Source organism: Semicossyphus pulcher, unplaced genomic scaffold, assembly GCF_022749685.1.
Source record: "Semicossyphus pulcher isolate SPU_LCO1_2020_fin unplaced genomic scaffold, fSemPul1.0.p SCAF_17, whole genome shotgun sequence".
Classification (NCBI taxonomy): domain Eukaryota; kingdom Metazoa; phylum Chordata; class Actinopteri; order Labriformes; family Labridae; genus Semicossyphus; species Semicossyphus pulcher.
Window position 1 is genome coordinate 29505055 of NW_027211681.1, and position 19946 is coordinate 29525000.

Consider the following 19946-nt stretch of genomic DNA (forward strand, 5'->3'; position numbering starts at 1 on the left):
AAATTACAATAACCCAACCTAACGAATGCATAGACGTTTTTATGCATCGTCTTCAGACAGGATGTGTCTGATTTTTGTTGTGAAGGTGAAAGAAGGCTGTCCTTGATAATTGTTTTATGTGGGAGATGAAGGACATATCCTGATCAAACAGAACTCCCAGATTCCTAACAGTAGTGCTGGATGCCAGGCTGATGCCATCTAGGGCAGCTATATCATTAGAGAAAGAGAATCTTTGAGGTGTTTTGGGCCGAGCACAATAACTTCAGTTTGTCTGAATTAAGTAGCAGAAAGTTTCTAACCATCCAGATCTTTATGTCCTTAATCTAAATGTGTCGACAGAACACTCTCGGTCAGTAATAACTCAGGATTTGTTGTTTGTTATTTTTCTGGTGGCCGCCGGGGGCAGCAGACGTCACTCTGCCACGCGCCGCCTGCATGAGGCACGCACTCCCACTCAGGAGCCCCGCCCATGTACGTCAGAACCTGCCCACTGCGCATGCCCAGTGTCTCCACATCCTACGATACCGCACACCGGAGTCACAACAACCGACAGCCGTCCACTGTGAGCGGCCGTCAGCTCCGTGACTGTCCGCCTGTCAGGAGGCCGGGGCCGGGCAGCTTAGTGAGAGAGGCCGGGGACAGAGCCGGAGCAGCGGACACACAGCGAGGCTGAACAGAGTCGCTGTGTTCGGTTAGGATGTTAGCAGCGGAGCGGAGAGCACGGAGCAGCCCGCTGATTCATACCGATAACCCGGGTAACCGTCACCGTGTGTCCGCACACTCTCAGACAGACTGACGCTAACTAGCTGCTGCTAATCTGACACCAAATTAAACCGAGCTTCTGCTGATGGATCCTTCCCCAGGCTGCTAGCATCGGCTAACATTAGCCAGAAGAGCTAACAGGCTAACAGTCACAGCCAGCTCAGCAGCGTTAGTGTCCCGGTACTGCTAGCATGCAACGGGTAACAGTCAGTATGCTAGCATCCCGGTAAACAGAACAACAGCCAATAGTTAGCTGTTAGCCTGGAGCTAACAGTTAGCTTGACGCCGGGAGCTAACAGTTAGCTGCGGAACATCTGGCCTCAGGCAGCGCTCCGTCGAGCGGCCGAGGATGGTCGCAGTGACAGCGGCTGTTTTGGAGGAGCGACCCGCCCCCACCGGAGGTTCTGATAGCGTCACCCCCCCTGCTGGGCTCAGGACCCGGCTCTCAGCCTTCATGTAAACCGCTGAACCGCTCACACGGTCCCGCGCCGCCGCAGCAGCAGACATGCAGGCGGCACAGCTGCAGTACGACTTCTTCTGCGACGAGAACGCGCACAAGTGGAGAGGCCTGCTCGTGCCCGCGCTGGAAAAGGTACACACATTCATACACAATGACACACTGTAACACGCACACACTCACTCTCTCTCTCTGTCCTCCTGATGAAGATCAAACTGATGAGGTTCTGGTTCCTGCAGGGGCAGAGAACCTGTTCAGGTAAACCTTTGTAGAGATGATGTGTTACTCCATGTGATGAAGATGTGTGTGACCTCAGAGTTAAAATTCACCTTCAGTCAAATTAGACTGAAAGACTTAAAAGGGGCGGGGGCCACAACGAGAGGGGGCGGGGCCAGGAAGTTCTGCTCTCCGGATGACTTTCAGACAGTGGTCACAGACTGGTAACCACAGCAACAGTTTTTATTCTTTATTCTTCTGATGAATTTTTTCGTTGTATCGTTTGTTCTGTTAAACATCGTACAAACACATTTCTGAACGACTTCATCATTTACACCACCTGGTTACCCGTGACAGGTGTGGTGTTCGTCCTGCTCAGACTCAGGTATAAACTCAGCTGTCAACTGGAGAGCCAATCACAGAGCCCCTCGGGTGTCACATAGCAGGAGTCCACTTCGCTGACAGTCATCAGGGTGTTTCTGTCTGTCTCACCCTCTCTCTCTCTCTCTCTGTCTCACTCTCTCTCACCCCTCTCTCTGTCTCTCTCTCACCCTCTCTCACCCTCTCTCACCCCTCTCTCTGTCCTACCCTCTCTCTGTCTCTCTCTGTCACCCTCTTTCACCTCTCTCTCCGTCTCACCCTCTCTCTCTCTCTCTCTGTCTGCCTGTGTCACCCTCTGTCCGTCTGTCTGACTGTCTCTCTCATTTCAATTCACATGAGCTTTATGAACATGTGAAACGTGTTTACGTTGCCAAAGCAAGTGGAAAATAAATACAAATACAAATTAATTACAATAAAGCAAGATAAGGACAAACAGTGTAAACAGAGCTGTATAAACCTGCAGCATTATGATCACTTAGAGAATATGTGGAGTCAAACTGAAAATACAAACTGAAGATGCTGAATTTACTCTTAAAATATAAACAGAGAACTTAAGATAAAAAAAAGTGTCGACAGCTGTTAAGAACTATAAAGTTCAGCTGTTTAAACCAGAACAGTTTAAAATGTGTTGACAGTTCTTTGTTCTTTGTACAGTTTGTTTATATACAGAGGTGAGCAGTGCACACGCTCAGTGCAGGTACACACAGGTGCTTAAACAGTCTCATGGAGGTTTGGGCTGTTGGACGCCCTCTTCCTGACACAACAGCTCACACACCTTGCTGCTGTGTTTGCACATTGCTGTCCTTCACCCAGCAGGTATGGGAGTTTCTGCGTGTTCATGTTGTCAGAGTGTTTGTGGGTGTGTGTAATCAGTGGGAAGTGTGTGTGTCTGATGTCCTGCTACAGTTTGCAGGTAGCTAAAAGGTGTCGCTCTGTTTCCACCTCCTGTTGAGTGCAGTGGCTGCAGAGTGTGTCCTCTGTAGGGAGCCAGGTGTGCCTGTGGCGGCCTCTCTCCATGGCTCTGCTCACTGAGTCTGTACAGAGTCAGTGATGTCCACAGTGCTCAGGTGTTCTGCCACTGAGTGCTCTCTGTTTAGGGACAAACAGCATTCCACTTTGCTCTGTTTGTTGGTTGATTCTTTCCAGTGTGTAGAATAGTTTTCTTGTTGTTGCTCTCTGTTCGGCTCAGTCTCACTGGGTTTCTGTCTGAGGGCTCTGCTTGTGAGTCCCAGGACCAGCTGGCTGAGGGGGCAGCTCTGTCCAGTCTCTCTGGAGGTGAGGGCTTTGTTATGGAGCGTGTCGGGGTCACTTTCTTTTACAGCGTTATAACATTTACGTGCTCTCTGTTGGATTTTGATAAGTCGTGGATATCGTCCGGATTCTGCTCTGCGTGCAGTGTTTGGTGTTTTTCTCATTTTGTAAAGTCTTGAGACTTTCTCACCCCCTGTCTCTCTCTGTCTCTCTCTCTCTGTCTCTGTCTCTCTCTGTCTCTCTCTCTCTGTGTCTCCCTCACTCTCTCTGTCTCTCTCTGTCTCTCTCTCTCTGTGTCTCCCTCACTCTCTCTCTCTCTCTGTGTCTCCCTCACTCTCTCTCTCTCTCTCTGTCTCCCTCACTCTCTCTCTCTCTCTGTCTCTGTCTCTCTCTGTCTCTCTCTCTGTGTGTCTCCCTCACTCTCTGTCTCTCTCTGTCTCTGTCTGTCTCTGTCTCTCTCTCTCTGTCTCTCTCTCTCTGTCTCCCTCACTCTCTCTCTCTCTCTCTCTCTCTGTCTCTGTCTCTGTCTCTCTGTCTCTGTCTCTCTCTGTCTCCCTCACTCTCTGTCTCTCTCTCTCTCTCTGTCTCTGTCTCTCTCTCTCTGTCTCTCTCTCTCTGTGTCTCCCTCACTCTCTCTGTCTCCCTCACTCTCTCTCTCTCTCTCTCTCTCTGTCTCTGTCTCTGTCTCTCTGTCTCTGTCTCTCTCTGTCTCCCTCACTCTCTGTCTCTCTCTCTCTCTCTCTCTGTCTCTGTCTCTCTCTCTCTGTCTCTCTCTCTCTGTGTCTCCCTCACTCTCTCTGTCTCCCTCACTCTCTCTCTCTCTCTCTCTCTCTGTCTCTGTCTCTCTCTCTCTGTCTCTGTCTCTCTCTGTCTCCCTCACTCTCTGTCTCTCTCTCTGTCTCTGTCTCTCTGTCTCTCTGTCTCTCTGTCTCTGTCTCTGTCTCTCTCTGTCTCCCTCACTCTCTGTCTCTCTCTCTCTCTCTCTCTCTCTGTCTCTGTCTCTCTGTCTCTCTGTCTCTCTGTCTCTGTCTCTCTCTGTCTCCCTCACTCTCTGTCTCTCTCTCTCTCTCTCTCTCTCTCTCTCTCTCTCCCAGTGACATGTTTCTCCTGTTAATGGTTAATAAAGGGACTTTTTAAACCTCAACCTCTCTCTCTCTCTCTGTCAGTCTCACCCTCTGTCTCTGTCTCTCTGTTTGGTCACTGTGAGACTGTTAGTAAAGTTTACTTCCTGTCATGTTGTTTTAGTAACCAGCCTCCTGATTGGCTCTTGTATACAAACTGAAATCGCTCTCTCCATACGTTTACTCCATGATAAGCTTCCTCCACCCTGAACCACTGCTTCCAGTGTGTCTGCTACATACATTCAGTTTTCTATAACGTCACAATTGGACGACTCTGCGGAGATTTCTGCTCCAAATGAGCGGTCGTTTGCCCTCTCTCCTCATCGATGAAGAGCGCTGAAACAGTCACTTGTGAAGTCGTGTCAACCAAATAAACAACAGCGGTACCAATTTACTCCTCACTCACTACAATATTGTAGTGAAATGAGGAGCTATTGTGTATCTAACTCATTGTTTCAACTAGGCCACATAATGAGTGGCAGTTTTGAGCTGAACTTTTTAGCTGTCAGACGCCCGGTTCCTATTTCTGTTTGAAAACACTGCAATGGACGAGGAGCAGCTGATTAAGGAAGTTGATAGATACCCTCCTGGATGTGGAGACTCTGTCTGCTATAACTGCCTCTCCTGCTGGTAAAGCCTCCAGAGATATAGACTACAAACAAAACATACGCTATATGAAAAGTATAGAAAATGTGATTTTTGAGTAATTCTTTTTATAAAAAAATTTTGTGGTTTCAGCTTCCTGAGTTCATGAGCAGGCCTAATAACCTGATGATGTCATCAGGGTTTAGTGCTTTCAGTCAGGCTGCAAACTTTGCCACTGTGGCTTTAGTGCCCTCTGTGTAAATGTAAAAACAGATATGTGTTTAAAGTTTGATTTGTTGTCAAGTCATTTTGTCATTCACTCCAAACACAGTACAACAAAACCCTCTACCCCCGCTGCTTAAAAAAATCCTAGAGGAATCACTGGGTTCTGTGTGAAGCAGAGGCTCATGGGTATTATAGTATTTAGGCCCAATCCTGAGAGCAGAAACCTTTGATGGTTCCATAATTTCCATTCAAAAGCTCATTTAAAAAACACTTAAATAAGAAACTCTGCAGCTCCACCTCAGTGCTCTGTTGTGTGTTTATACCGTATATACAACGTGTGTGTGCGTGTTTGTGTGTCTGTGTTTGGGTCGGTGTGTGTGTGTGCGCACGTACGCTGCTTCTGCTGATTGAAGTAAGTTTGCTGTTGGTCAAACAGAAACATGCAGGTCAGTGTGTTCAAACAAAACTCACCTGTATACAGGACACACACACACACACACACACACACACACACACACACCTGCACACAGCAGTTAGTGAACAGATCAGGTGATGTGAGTCAAAATGATTAAAGAAATGTTTTTCTCAATGACATCAGCACCACGTAAAGCTTTTAAAACAGAAGCACAAACCTTAACCCGTGTTTCTCTGCACGGCAAGTGTGTCTCCTTGTACAGGTACAGAGCAGGTGTGTGTCCTCTTTCAGGTACAGAGCAGGTGTGTGTCCTCCTACAGGTACAGAGCAGGTGTGTGTCCTCCTACAGGTACAGAGCAGGTGTGTGTCCTCCTACAGGTACAGAGCAGGTGTGTGTCCTCTTTCAGGTACAGAGCAGGTGTGTGTCCTCCTACAGGTACAGAGCAGGTGTGTGTCCTCCTACAGGTACAGAGCAGGTGTGTGTCCTCTTTCAGGTACAGAGCAGGTGTGTGTCCTCCTACAGGTACAGAGCAGGTTTGTGTACTCTTTCAGGTACAGAGCAGGTGTGTGTCCTCCTACAGGTACGTGTCCTCCTACAGGTACAGAGCAGGTGTGTGTCCTCCTACAGGTACAGAGCAGGTGTGTGTCCTCTTTCAGATACAGAGCAGGTGTGTGTCCTCCTACAGGTACAGGCCAAGGCTGTCCTCCATGTTTAGCTGTTTTGTTGGCCAGTGCAAACTGAAATCAAAGTTCACTTTTCTGAAGATAGATCGCCATGGTAACTTATGCTGAGCACCTGACCTGCTCTGGAGCAAGTGATGTTCGAGATAAGAGATCAACCTGAACTAAACACCACCCACTGACCAATCAGGTCTCTTGATTCAGGAGAGAGTGGTAAAACACTTCCTGTTTACCGTCTGATTTCATAGAATATACTCTACTAAGATATTCAACGAGCTCCACTGATTTTTTATTTTATTTATATAGCACATTTAAAAAAAATCAAAGTTCACCAAAGTGCTGCACAATGAAATTAAAAAGCAGAAATAAAAACACAGTATATATACATCTACAGCAGAGACTGATCACAGCACTGAAGCCTTGTACCTGTTGTACTAGGCCGTTAACACACCTGGGAGGGAGGGAGCAGGTGAGTACGGACTGAGGTTATGACGTGAGATGAAACGTTGTTTGATCATGAAGGCTGATGCTCCTCTAAAGCTCTGTGTTTATCAGTTAAATATATGAACTACACAGCATATGGACGTACGGCAGCATGTGGAGAGGAGTTAATAGTAACTGCGCAGAAATACGGACAGATCGCAACGTTATTGAGGCAGATACAGAGCATGAGAAACACACACAGATCTGTGACATATCTGCTCCTCTCTGAACGTCTGTCTCCTCCCCGCGCGGCATGATAACTGATAAATACGCAAGTGGATCACTTCATTTTTAAACTTTGATAAAATGCTTCTGGATCATCCCTCTCTAACCTGGGCTGTCTCTCCCCCTCGTCAGTTCGGAATCGACTTGTATTAAAACTTAAATTCAGTCCCTCTCTCTGAATAAACACAGACACAAACCGTCTGTGTTTCCATGCACACTGTAAATCTACGTTTACACACAGTGGAGTGACATGAGAAATAATTAAAAATAAGATTTTAAAGAGACACTGCAGAGAAATGTTACATCAGACAGGAATGAGAGACAAGTGAGCTCCCGTATCCACGTGATCTTTGCCCTGGATACGGGGGGTGCTTAATGTGGTCCGGGACACATGTGCGTACACACTGCCAGACATATGTGGATAAATGCGACCCAGACCACCTCCGTATTGGCCTCCCGTGTGTACAGTCTGGCTCTCATTTAGTTTTAAGTTTGATAATAAGGAAGGCACAGGAGCTTTAACCTTTATTGTCTGCTAGTTTCACAGCGGTTACGCTCTAAACAACAAGCTTACACGTCTACACCTCCGTACAACCCCGCAGGAAGATACAGGGTTTTGTTTTAATAAGCCATCGCCGCGCTGCTGCCAGGTGTGTGCGTCTGTCCCCTCCGCCCTCAGCACACCTGCAGCTCCTTACAGCAGCAAGACACACACACACACACACACACACACACGGACTGTTCTCATTCACAGAACGGCAAATGAAGAGGTTTTGTGAAGTCCCTTTCACGTCTCATAAAGATGTTAAAGTTATGATGTTACGGTGCTACAGACAGACAGAGAGCAGAGCAAAGAGGCAGCCATGTCACCGTGATGCTACGTGATGATTGAGTCCCGACCTGCGGACTGTTGGCTGAGCTCCAGACCTCTGCCCCGCGATAGACAGTCCATAGATCGTCCCAAATGCCCCAAACAGAGCAGAATAATAAGAATAGAAACACAGACGAGGGCAGATCCTCTGCAGATACAGACACCAGCTCACACTTCTCCTGGATCATGATGTTGATTAACAGGGAATATTTAATATGGAAAATCCTGCTCATTAAGCCTTTATTACTATTATTAACAGCATCAGTCTGTCAGATGAGCTGGTCTGTGTTTAGTGACTTGTATCTTCAGCAGCACTGTGTGCAGGTGGGAGAAACATCATTTTGTTCCTACTGTTGTGTGTTTTTGTTTTATACTCACGTCTATTTAATTTGTTCTTTTATTTTGATGCTATTTAAGTTGCTACAGAAACACTATTTCATTAGAATTTTGTATGTCATGCAAATGTGACAATAACCTATAGATTAGATTTGGAATTTTATTCTTTTAATTTCAGATACATTTTGAACATATGTGAATATGTAATACCTTCAATAAACACAAGTTTAACTACAATGTATATATATATTGGCCGATATATCAATATCAGATTTTTTTTACTCCCTAATATCGGAATCGGCATCAGCCCCAAAAATCCAGTATCGGTCGGGCTCTAATTTCTAGGTGTTTGATCTCCAGGTGTTTGGTGTCAAGGTGTCTGATCTCCAGGTGTTTGGTGTCTAGGTGACTGAAATCCAGGTGTTTGGTATCTAGGTGTTTGATCTCCAGGTGTTTGGTGTCAAGGTGTCTGATCTCCAGGTGTTTGGTATCTAGGTGACTGATCTCCAGGTGTTTGGTGTCTAGGTGACTGAAATCCAGGTGTTTGGTATCTAGGTGACTGATCTCCAGGTGTTTGGTGTCTAGGTGTCTGATCTCCAGGTGTCTGATCTCCAGGTGTTTGATCTCTGGGTTTTCGATCTCCAGGTGTCTGATCTCCAGGTGTTCGATCTCCGGGTGTTTGGTGTCTAGGTGTCTGATCTCCAGGTGTTTGGTGTCTAGGTGACTGAAATCCAGGTGTTTGGTATCTAGGTGACTGATCTCCAGGTGTTTGGTGTCTAGGTGTCTGATCTCCAGGTGTTTGATCTCCAGGTGTTTGATGTCTAGGTGACTGATCTCCAGGTGTCTGATCTCCAGGTGTTTGATCTCTAGGTGTTTGATATCCCGGTGTTTGATGTCTAGGTGTCTGATCTCTAGGTGTTTGATATCCAGGTGTTTGATGTCTAGGTGTCTGATCTCCAGGTGTTTGATGTCTTGGTGTCTCATCTCCAGGTGTTTGATGTCTAGGTGTCTCATCTCCAGGTGTTTGATGTCTAGGTGTCTGATCTCCAGGTGTCTGATCTCCACGTGTTTGATGTCTAGGTGTCTGATCTCCAGGTGTTTGGTGTCTAGGTGTCTGATCGCCAGGTGTTTGATGTCTAGGTGTCTGATCTCCAGGTGTCTGATCTCCACGTGTTTGATGTCTAGGTGTTTGATCTCTAGGTGTTTGATATCCAGGTGTTTGATGTCTAGGTGTCTGATCTCCAGGTGTTTGATGTCTTGGTGTCTCATCTCCAGGTGTTTGATGTCTAGGTGTCTCATCTCCAGGTGTTTGATGTCTAGGTGTCTGATCACCAGGTGTTTGATGTCTAGGTGTCTGATCTCCAGGTGTCTGATCTCCACGTGTTTGATGTCTAGGTGTCTGATCTCCAGGTGTTTGGTGTCTAGGTGTCTGATCGCCAGGTGTTTGATGTCTAGGTGTCTGATCTCCAGGTGTCTGATCTCCACGTGTTTGATGTCTAGGTGTCTGATCTCCAGGTGTTTGGTGTCTAGGTGTCTGATCGCCAGGTGTTTGATGTCTAGGTGTCTGATCTCCAGGTGTCTGATCTCCAGGTGTTTGGTGTCTAGGTGTCTCATCTCCAGGTGTTTGATGTCTAGGTGTCTGATCTCCAGGTGTCTGATCTCCACGTGTTTGATGTCTAGGTGTCTGATCGCCAGGTGTTTGATGTCTAGGTGTCTGATCGCCAGGTGTTTGGTGTCTAGGTGACTGATCTCCAGGTGTTTGGTGTCTAGGTGTCTGATCTCCAGGTGTTTGATCTCTGGGTTTTTCCATCTCCAGGTGTTCGATCTCCGGGTTTTTCGATCTCCAGGTGTCTGATCTCCAGGTGTTCGATCTCCAGGTGTTTGATGTCTAGGTGTCTGATCTCCAGGTGTTTGATGTCTAGGTGTCTGATCTCCAGGTGTTTGGTGTCTAGGTGTCTGATCTCCAGGTGTTTGATGTCTAGGTGTCTGATCTCCAGGTGTTTGATGTCTAGGTGACTGATCTCCAGGTGTTTGATGTCTAGGTGACTGATCTCCAGGTGTTTGGTGTCTAGGTGTCTGATCTCCAGGTGTTTGATCTCCAGGTGTTTGATGTCTAGGTGTCTGATCGCCAGTTGTCTGATCTCCAGGTGTTTGATCTCTAGGTGTTTGATGTCTTGGTGTCTCATCTCCAGGTGTTTGATGTCTAGGTGTCTGATCGCCAGGTGTTTGATGTCTAGGTGTCTGATCTCCAGGTGTCTGATCTCCACGTGTTTGATGTCTAGGTGTCTGATCGCCAGGTGTTTGATGTCTAGGTGACTGATCTCCAGGTGTCTGATCTCCAGGTGTTTGATGTCTAGGTGTCTGATCGCCAGGTGTTTGATGTCTAGGTGTCTGATCTCCGGGTGTTTGATCTCTAGGTGTTTGATATCCAGGTGTCTGATGTCTAGGTGTTTGTTCTCCAGGTGTCTGATCTCCAGGTGTTTGATGTCTAGGTGTTTGTTCTCCAGGTGTCTGATCTCCAGGTGTTTGATCTCCAGGTGTCTGATCTCCAGGTGTCTGATCTCCAGGTGTCTGATCTCCAGGTGTTTGATCTCTAGGTGTTTGATATCCAGGTGTCTGATGTCTAGGTGTCTGATCTCCAGGTGTTTGATGTCTAGGTGTCTGATCCCCAGGTGTTTGATGTCTAGGTGTCTGATCTCCAGGTGTTTGATGTCTAGGTGTCTGATCCCCAGGTGTTTGATGTCTAGGTGTCTGATCCCCAGGTGTTTGATCTCCAGGTCGTTGATCTCCAGGTGTTTGATGTCTAGGTGTTTAATGTCCAGGTGTCTGATCTCCAGGTGTTTGATGTCTGGGTGTTTGATCTCCAGTTGTTTGATCTCACTGGTTTCTAACCCTAACCCTAACCCTAACCCTAACCCTGGTTAGTCTAGGTGTCTGATCTCCAGGTGTTTGATCTCTAGGTGTTTGATATCCAGGTGTCTGATGTCTAGGTGTTTGATCTCTAGGTGTTTGATATCCAGGTGTCTGATGTCTAGGTGTTTGATCTCCAGGTGTCTGATCTCCAGGTGTTTGATCTCCAGGTGTCTGATCTCCAGGTGTCTGATCTCCAGGTGTTTGATCTCTAGGTGTTTGATATCCAGGTGTCTGATGTCTAGGTGTCTGATCTCCAGGTGTTTGATGTCTAGGTGTCTGATCCCCAGGTGTTTGATGTCTAGGTGTCTGATCCCCAGGTGTTTGATGTCTAGGTCTCTGATCCCCAGGTGTTTGATGTCTAGGTATCTGATCCCCAGGTGTTTGATGTCTAGGTGTTTGATCTCCAGGTCGTTGATCTCCAGGTGTTTGATGTCTAGGTGTTTGATGTCCAGGTGTCTGATCTCCAGGTGTTTGATGTCTAGGTGTTTGATCTCCGGGTGTTTGATCTCCAGTTGTTTGATCTCCAGGTGTTTGATGTCTAGGTGTCTGATCCCCAGTTGTCTGATCTCCAGGTATTTGATGTCTAGGTGTCTGATCTCCAGGTGTCTCATCTCCAGGTGTTTGATCTCAAGGTGACTGATCAGCAAGTGTTTGATGTCTAAGTGACTGATCAGCAAGTGTTTGATGTCAAGGTGACTGATCAGCAGGTGTTTGATGTCTAGGTGACTGATATCCAGGTGTTTGATGTCAAGGTTACTGATCAGCAGGTGTTTGATGTCTAGGTGACTGATCAGCAGGTGTTTGATGTCTAGGTGTTTGATCGCCAGGTGACTGATCTCCAGGTGTTTGATCGCCAGGTGACTGATCTCCAGATGACTGATCTCCAGGTGTCTGATCAGCAGGTGTCTGATCTCCAGGTGTTTGATCTCCAGGTGTCTGATCAGCAGGTGACTGATCTCCAGGTGTCTGATCAGCAGGTGTCTGATCTCCAGGTGTTTGATCTCCAGGTGTCTGATCAGCAGGTGACTGATCTCCAGGTGTCTGATCAGCAGGTGACTGATCTCCAGGTGTCTGATCAGCAGGTGTCTGATCAGCAGGTGACTGATCTCCAGGTGTCTGATCTCCAGGTGTCTGATCACCAGGTGTTTGATCAGCAGGTGACTGATCTCCAGGTGTCTGATCACCAGGTGTCTGATCACCAGGTGTCTGATCACCAGGTGTTTGATCAGCAGGTGACTGATCTCCAGGTGACTGATCTCCAGGTGTTTGATCAGCAGGTGACTGATCTCCAGGTGTCTGATCTCCAGGTGTCTGATCACCAGGTGTTTGATCAGCAGGTGACTGATCTCCAGGTGACTGATCTCCAGGTGTTTGATCACCAGGTGTCTGATCACCAGGTGTCTGATCACCAGGTGTCTGATCACCAGGTGTCTGATCAGCAGGTGTCTGATCAGCAGGTGTTTGATCTCCAGGTGTCTGATCAGCAGGTGACTGATCAGCAGGTGACTGATCTCCAGGTGTCTGATCAGCAGGTGTTTTATCCACGGGTGTCTGAGTGCAGTCTGTGTCAGACCTGCTCAGTCTGTGATCCTGATGGATGAAGTTTAATTTATTTGATTGATTTCTGTTTGTTTGTTTTTTAACCAGGTTTTTTCAAGGAGACTTTAGTGGATTGTTAATATGTGTGCGTGTGTGTGTCTGTGTGTGTAGGTACTGAACCAGGTGCATCCTAACCTGGTGTCCCAGCAGGAGGCACTGCAGTACATCGAGGAGCTGATCCTGCTCCTGCTCAGCATGCTGTGTCAGGCTCAACCTCGCACTGTGCAGGATGTGGAGGTAACACACACACACACACACACACACACACACACACACACACACACACACACACACACACTCAGTGTATGTACAACAGTTAAAACTAAAAGATCTTTATAAATGTTTGAGTTGAATCCTGAGGCTCTCATGCAGGTGTAATAACAGACAGGTGATGTGTTCAGCTTCCTGTCAGATCTTAATGTTTAAATTCATGTAAACAAATAAACACTCTCACACGTATGTTTTCCTTCTTTCAGCACTAACTCAGCTGTCAGTCTGACTCCTCAGTATAATAGAGTCATACATCACCCGCTGCGTTTGTTTTATTACAGAACACTTCAAGTTCTACAGTATAACTAACTCATTCTGTTTAAGTTCTTACAAGGACTTCACGTGAGATATAAATAAAGTCATGTTCCGTTAACTTGTCTCAGCGTGATATACAGCACTGTGCAAAAGTGTTAGGCAGGTGTGAAAAAATGCTGTAAACTGAGAATGCTTTCAAAAATATAAATAATAATTGTTTATTTTTATCAATTTACAAAATGATCAGTGAGCGAACAAAAGAAAAATCGAAATCAAATCAGTATCTGGTGTTACTACGCTTTGCTTTCAAACCAGCATCAGTTCTTACAGGTACACCTGCACACAGTCAGGGATTTTGTAGGATTATAGTCAGGTGTGTGATCAACCAATGATACCAGACAGGTGCTAATGATCATCAGTGTCACATGTAGGTTGAAACACAGTCATTAAGTGAAACAGAAACAGCTGTGTAGGAGGCTTAAAACTGGCTGAGGAACAGCCAAACTCTGCTACCAAGGTGAGGCTGTGGAAGACAGTTTCATGTCACAGGTCAGACACCATGGCAAGACTGAGCACAGCACCACGACACAAGGTAGTTATACTGCATCAGCAAGGTCTCTCCCAGACAAAGATTTCAAAGCACACTGGGGTTTCAAGATGTGCTGTTCAAGCTCTTTGGAAGAAGCACAAAGAAACGGGCGACGTTGAGGATCGTAGACGCAGTGGTCGGCCGAGGAAACTTAGTGCAGCAGGTGAAAAACACATCAAGCTTATTTCCCTTCCAAATGGGAAGATGTCCAGCAGTGCCATCAGCTCAGAACTGGCAGAAACCAGTGGGACCCAGGTACACCCATCTACTGTCCGGAGAAGTCTGGTCACAAGTGGTCTTCATGGAAGAGCTGCAGCCAAAAAGCCTCCGACATGGAAACAAGGCCAAGCCACTCAACGATGCACGAACACATAGCAACTGGGCTGCAGAGAAATGGCAGCAGGTGCTCTGGACTGATGAGTCAGAATGTGAAATATTTGGCTGCAGCAGAAGGCAGTTTGTTCGCCGAAGGGCTGGAGAGCGCTACGATAATGAGTGTCTGCAGGCAGCAGTGAAGCATGCTGGAGGTTCCTTCAAGTTTGGGGCTGCATTTCTGCAAATGGACATACAAAACATACAAACATACAGCCAATGTCATGAAGAACTATCTTCAGCGTGAAGAAGAACAAGAAGTCCTGGAAGTGATGGTATGGCCCCCAGAGAGCCCTGATCTCAACATCATGGAGTCTGTCTGGGATGACATGAAGAGACAGAAGGATCTGAGGAAGCCTACATCCACAGAAGATCTGTGGTTAGTTCTCCAACATGTTTGGAACAACCTACCAGCCGAGTTCCTTCAGAAACTGTGTGCAAGTGTACTGAGAAGAACTGATGCTGTTTAGAAGGCAAAGGGTGGTCACACCAGATACTGATCTGATTTAGATTTCTCTTCTGTTCATTCACTGCATTTTGTTCATCGATGGAAAGAAACTATTAACACTTCCATGTTTGAAAGCATTCCTAGTTTACAGCATTTTCTCACACCTGCCTAAAACGTTTGCTCAGTACTGTACAAATAAAGTAATTATCCTGAAAATCAGTGTTCCACATGATCACACATTCAGCGATGTTGTTTGAAGGTAGAACCAGCAGATCATAGCCAGTAGAACCAGTCCTAAGCTCACCTGGAGATGTGTGATGACATCACTGTCAGGCTGAATTGTGATCGGTCTGGTTGTCTTCTTGTTTCAGCTGATGGAGGCTGCAGTGAGATAATGAGGTGCTCTGATAAAACATCATGCACTGCTGGTGTTTTACACACTGCCCCCCTGACCTTTTACCCCATCCTGACCTCTGACCCCCCCCCCCCCCTCCTTACCTCTTATCCCTCGACCTCTGCCCTTACCCTGACCTCTGACCCCTCACTGCTCCTCTGACTCAGGTCATGTGTGTGTGTTGTGTCTGTTTGGTGACATATTAAGTCAGTTGATCACACTGTGACAAACACCTGAAGCTAACAACTAATCAGAGCGGGTCACATGACCTGAGGCTGCCAGCAGACAGTCCTTGGCCAATCAGAAACAGACGCCTGTAGACTCCTTAGCTATGTCACAATCAAGATGCTGCAGCCTACGAAGGAGGCGGTCTACGGAGGATGCACCATTCATAGCCAATGTAGACTGCCGAACTGAAATGAGACGACGGTCTGGCCTACAGAGGATTTCCTATTTGCGTCACTAGCTGTTCCTGCCCTTACCCTTACATCACCAAACGCCGCTCCTGTCGCCTAGCAACAGGTAGCTAGCGGGCTAACTAGCTAGCATAACCAACGTCACGTAACTTAACCTATTCACTTAACTTAGTTCACCTATTTTTTTCAAGGGCCCTTTTGTTTTAGCGCATAACGCTAGCTCTTCAATTGAGTTGAGACCAAACATTTTGACATTTAAAAGTTTATTCCTCGGCCATGTAAGAGTCCGCCATCTCATTTGAATTGGTGCGCAATGCATCTCGGAATACGTTGGGGTGCGAAGGATGAACCCAATGGATTCTTCATGGCCCGGGAAAAGGAGGCTGCATTTAGCTGCCGCATCTGAAGGATCCTTGGAATTGGGACAGCCTTCGATGCGCCGCTGTGATGCAATCAGCCTTCAAATACGGCCTTCGAAGGATGTAGCCCCTGGATTGGGACACAGCTGTTTTCTGTCAGACAGATTTTAATATTTTAATGTGCTAATCTCGAAGATTTCAGTTTCGTTCTCTTTGGCGGCACCTATGGCGATAAACAATAAATGTGGGAGCACGCTTCCCAGATATCCAGACAGTGCTGCATGTGTGACGTCCACGGTTGGCTCCGGTTGTAACTCTTGATTTTCCTGGCTGACGGTCGCTTTCCTTTTCAGACTGTTGGCTTCATCTGAGCGTCGAGTTTGTTTCTTCTTCTTTGGATTTTCACTTCTTGTTGAAGTTGTATCTGTAGTCATCCATCTTTTCTTTGTTTGTTCAGCCATAGTAGATTACTGTTTACTCGCAACACTTGCAGAGACCGGAAAAGCAGCCGCTTATTTCCGCCTACCCTCTCTGGCAGACCAACCACTGCTGGCTGATGGAAAAAGGGGTCACTAACTGGGCAATTTTTTTTTCTGCGAATGTCGCCACAGACACCCAGACCATAATTCTGCAAATGCAAAGGCTTTCATCAGACGGCCATAGGCCCAATCACCATTGTACCAGTCTCATTCAGCGATTGATAGTGACTTAACATACATTTATTTAAATGAATATCTTTACAATTGCTACTTCAAACAGAAGAAGAGTAGATGTTTGCATTCAGTCCCATGATCATCAGTTTGATATGAACCTTCACAAACGGCTGTACAGGTGTCACAGGTGATGTCATAGGCCAGGCAGCAGCTGATTGGCTGATGAGCAGGTGAAAGCTTTGTAGAGACTGTGTTCAGTGACACCTCACAGCAATCTGTCCAATCAAATTAGATCAGCACAGGTGAGTCCTGCAGTGTGATCAACAAGACTCCTCTGAAGCAGCTCAAAAAAAGATTAAACCAGGTGCAAGACAGATTAAACCAGTGCACACAAGGGTTTTAGGCCACATTAGTCTAGGTGTTTAGGCCACATTAGTCTAGGTGTTTAGACCACATTAGTCCAGTTTTTTAGATTACATTAATTTAGGTGTTTAGACCACATTAGTCTAGGTGTTTAGACCACATTAGTCCAGTTTTTTAGACCACATTAATTTAGGTGTTTAGGCCACATTAGTCTAGGTGTTTAGACCACATTAGTCTAGGTGTTTAGACCACATTAGTCCAGTTTTTTAGACCACATTAATTTAGGTGTTTAGACCACATTAGTCTAGGTGTTTAGACCACATTAGTCCAGTTTTTTAGATTACATTAATTTAGGTGTTTAGGCCACATTAGTCTAGGTGTTTAGACCACATTAGTCCAGTTTTTTAGATTACATTAATTTAGGGGTTTAGACCACATTAGTCTAGGTGTTTAGACCACATTAATTTATGTGTTTAGACCACATTAGTCTAGGTGTTTAGACCACATTAGTCCAGTTTTTTAGACCACATTAATTTATGTGTTTAGACCACATTAGTCTAGGTGTTTAGACCACATTAATTTAGGTGTTTAGGCCACATTAGTCTAGGTGTTTAGACCACATTAGTCTAGGTGTTTAGGCCACATTAGTCTAGGTGTTTAGACCACATTAGTCCAGTTTTTTAGACCACATTAATTTATGTGTTTAGGCCACATTAGTCTAGGTGTTTAGACCACATTAGTCTAGGTGTTTAGACCACATTAGTCCAGTTTTTTAGACCACATTAATTTATGTGTTTAGACCACATTAGTCTAGGTGTTAAGACCACATTAGTCTAGGTGTTTAGACCACATTATTCCAGTTTTTTAGACCACATTAGTCCAGGTGTTTGGACCTTATTAGTCCAGGAAATTGGTGTTTGGCCTGTTGTGGTCCTCACCTGTCCTCCCCCTCATGTTTTAGGAGCGAGTCCAGAAGAGTTTTCCTCATCCGATCGATAAGTGGGCAATCGCTGATGCTCAGGCCGCCATCGAGAAGAGGAAGAGGAGGAACCCGCTGGCTCTACCTGTCGACAAGATCCACCCACTGCTGAAGGTACACCCGTCTTCATCATCATCATCGACAGCATCAAACCCGCACACTGACGTTTCCCATGATGGCTTGTGTTTCAGGAGGTGCTGGGCTATAAGATCGACCACCAGGTGTCAGTCTACATGGTCGCTGTGCTGGAGTATATCTCTGCCGACATCCTGAAGCTTGCCGGGAACTACGTGAGGAACATCCGCCACTACGAGATCTCCCAGCAGGACATCACTGTGGCCATGTGTGCCGACAAGGTACACAACAAGGACTACACAGTACCTACACAACAACTACAACTACACAGCTAAACTACAACTAAACAACTATACAACACAACAAATGTACAACAAAACAACATCACTTTTCTGTGTCTCACCTGTCTGTCTCCTACCTGTGTGTGTCTAACTTGACTGACTATGTCTAACCTGTCTGTCTCCAACCTGTGTGTGTCTAACTTGACTGTCTGTGTCTCACCTGTCTCACAGGTGCTGATGGACATGTTCCACCAGGACGAGGAGGACATAAGTAGGTTCCCTCTGATGGATGAGGAGCCGTCAGCCAATGAGGAGCAGAGTTACTACGAGCTGGTGCGGAGCTTCATGTCAGACGGTCGGACGTATCTGAGACAGCTCAACCTGCTCATCAAGGTGTTCAGGGAGCCCTTCACCTCCAGCCCCATGCTCTACTCACTCCATGTACGTATGATCACCTGGCTTTTGATTGGTCTGTTGTTGATGTTTGTTGATCTGTTGTTGATGTTTGTTAATCTGTTGTTGATGTTTGTTGATCTGTTGCTGATGTTTGTTGATCTGTTGTTGATGTTTGTTGATCTGTTGTTGATCGGTTGTTGATGTTTATTCATATGTTGTTGATGTTTGTTGATCTGTTGTTGATCTGTTGTTGATGTTTATTCATCTGTTGTTGATGTTTATTCATCTGTTGTTGATGTTTGTTGATCTGTTTCTGATGTTTGTTGATCTGTTGTTGATGTTTATTGATCTGTTGTTGATGTTTATGCATCTGTTGTTGATGTTTGTTGATCTGTTGTTGTTTGTTGATCTGTTGTTGATCTGTTGTTGATGTTTGTTGATCTGTTTCTGATGTTTGTTGATCTGTTGCTGATGTTTGTTGATCTGTTGTTGATGTTTGTTGATCTGTTGTTGATCGGTTGTTGATGTTTATTCATATGTTGTTGATGTTTGTTGATCTGTTGTTGATGTTTGTTGATCTGTTGTTGATCTGTTGTTGATGTTTATTCATCTGTTGTTGATGTTTATTCATCTGTTGTTGATGTTTGTTGATCTGTTTCTGATGTTTGTTGATCTGTTGTTGATGTTTATTGATCTGTTGTTGATGTTTATGCATCTGTTGTTGATGTTTGTTAATCTGTTGTTGATGTTTGTTGATCTGTTGTTGATGTTTATGCATCTGTTGTTGATGTTTGTTGATCTGTTGTTGATGTTTGTTGATCTGTTTCTGATGTTTGTTGATCTGTTGTTGATGTTTATTGATCTGTTGTTGATGTTTGTTCAGGACGTGGACAGTATCTTCAGTCGGATCGTTGATATCCACGAGGTGACAGTGAAGCTGTTGGGTCTGATCGAAGACACGGTGGAAATGACGGATGAAGGAAGTCCTCATCCTCTCGTGGGATCCTGCTTCGAGGACCTGGCTGAGGTCTGTACCTGTTTGTCTCTACCTGTCTGTACCTGTCTCTCTCCCATGTATGAATGATTAGCTGTGGTTGTGTCTGATATCTGATGTGTTGGTTTGTTGACAGGAGTTGGCCTTTGACCCCTATGAGACGTACTCTCAGGACATCCTGCGCTCTGGTTTCCATGAACACTTCCTGAGTCAGGTGTCCAAACCAGGAGCCGCCTTCCACCTGCAGGTAAGATGCTGTTATCACTTTGTGTTTAGTGACCTGTTTGTAATCAACTCATATTCTATGTGTTGACCTTTGATCCCACAGTCACAATGATCACTGATGTTGTTTTTTAAGACTTGACACCTGAGTCAATTAACTTTGAATTAATCAGTGTCGATGCTGTTTTGAGCTCCTACTTCCTGTCAGGTGACAGGTGTTTCTGTGATCAGCTTTCTTACCTGACACACCTGTGATAAACTTTGTGTCTTTAGTCCATCTGTGAAGGTTTCAAAGAGGCTGTGCAGTACGTCCTGCCCAGACTGCTGCTCACACCTGTTTACCACTGCCTGCACCTGTT

General features: G+C 45.9%; 1 protein-coding gene across 3 annotated transcripts in view; it reads left to right on the top strand.

Annotated features, from left to right (window-relative positions):
* Positions 1-544: 544 nt before the first annotated feature.
* The window catches only part of LOC138594250 (son of sevenless homolog 1-like), a 40942-nt gene continuing 21540 nt past the window's right edge, over positions 545-19946 (top strand). For all 3 annotated transcript variants that reach the window (XM_069665283.1, XM_069665284.1, XM_069665285.1), the window contains exons 1-8: positions 545-1354; positions 12633-12758; positions 17602-17733; positions 17811-17975; positions 18207-18416; positions 19255-19398; positions 19502-19612; positions 19861-19946. The exon at positions 19861-19946 is cut by the window's right edge and continues 13 nt beyond it. In XM_069665283.1, coding sequence (XP_069521384.1) covers positions 1268-1354; positions 12633-12758; positions 17602-17733; positions 17811-17975; positions 18207-18416; positions 19255-19398; positions 19502-19612; positions 19861-19946 — 1061 coding nt within the window. In that variant the 5' untranslated portion in view covers positions 545-1267. The remainder of the gene's footprint in view (positions 1355-12632; positions 12759-17601; positions 17734-17810; positions 17976-18206; positions 18417-19254; positions 19399-19501; positions 19613-19860) is intronic.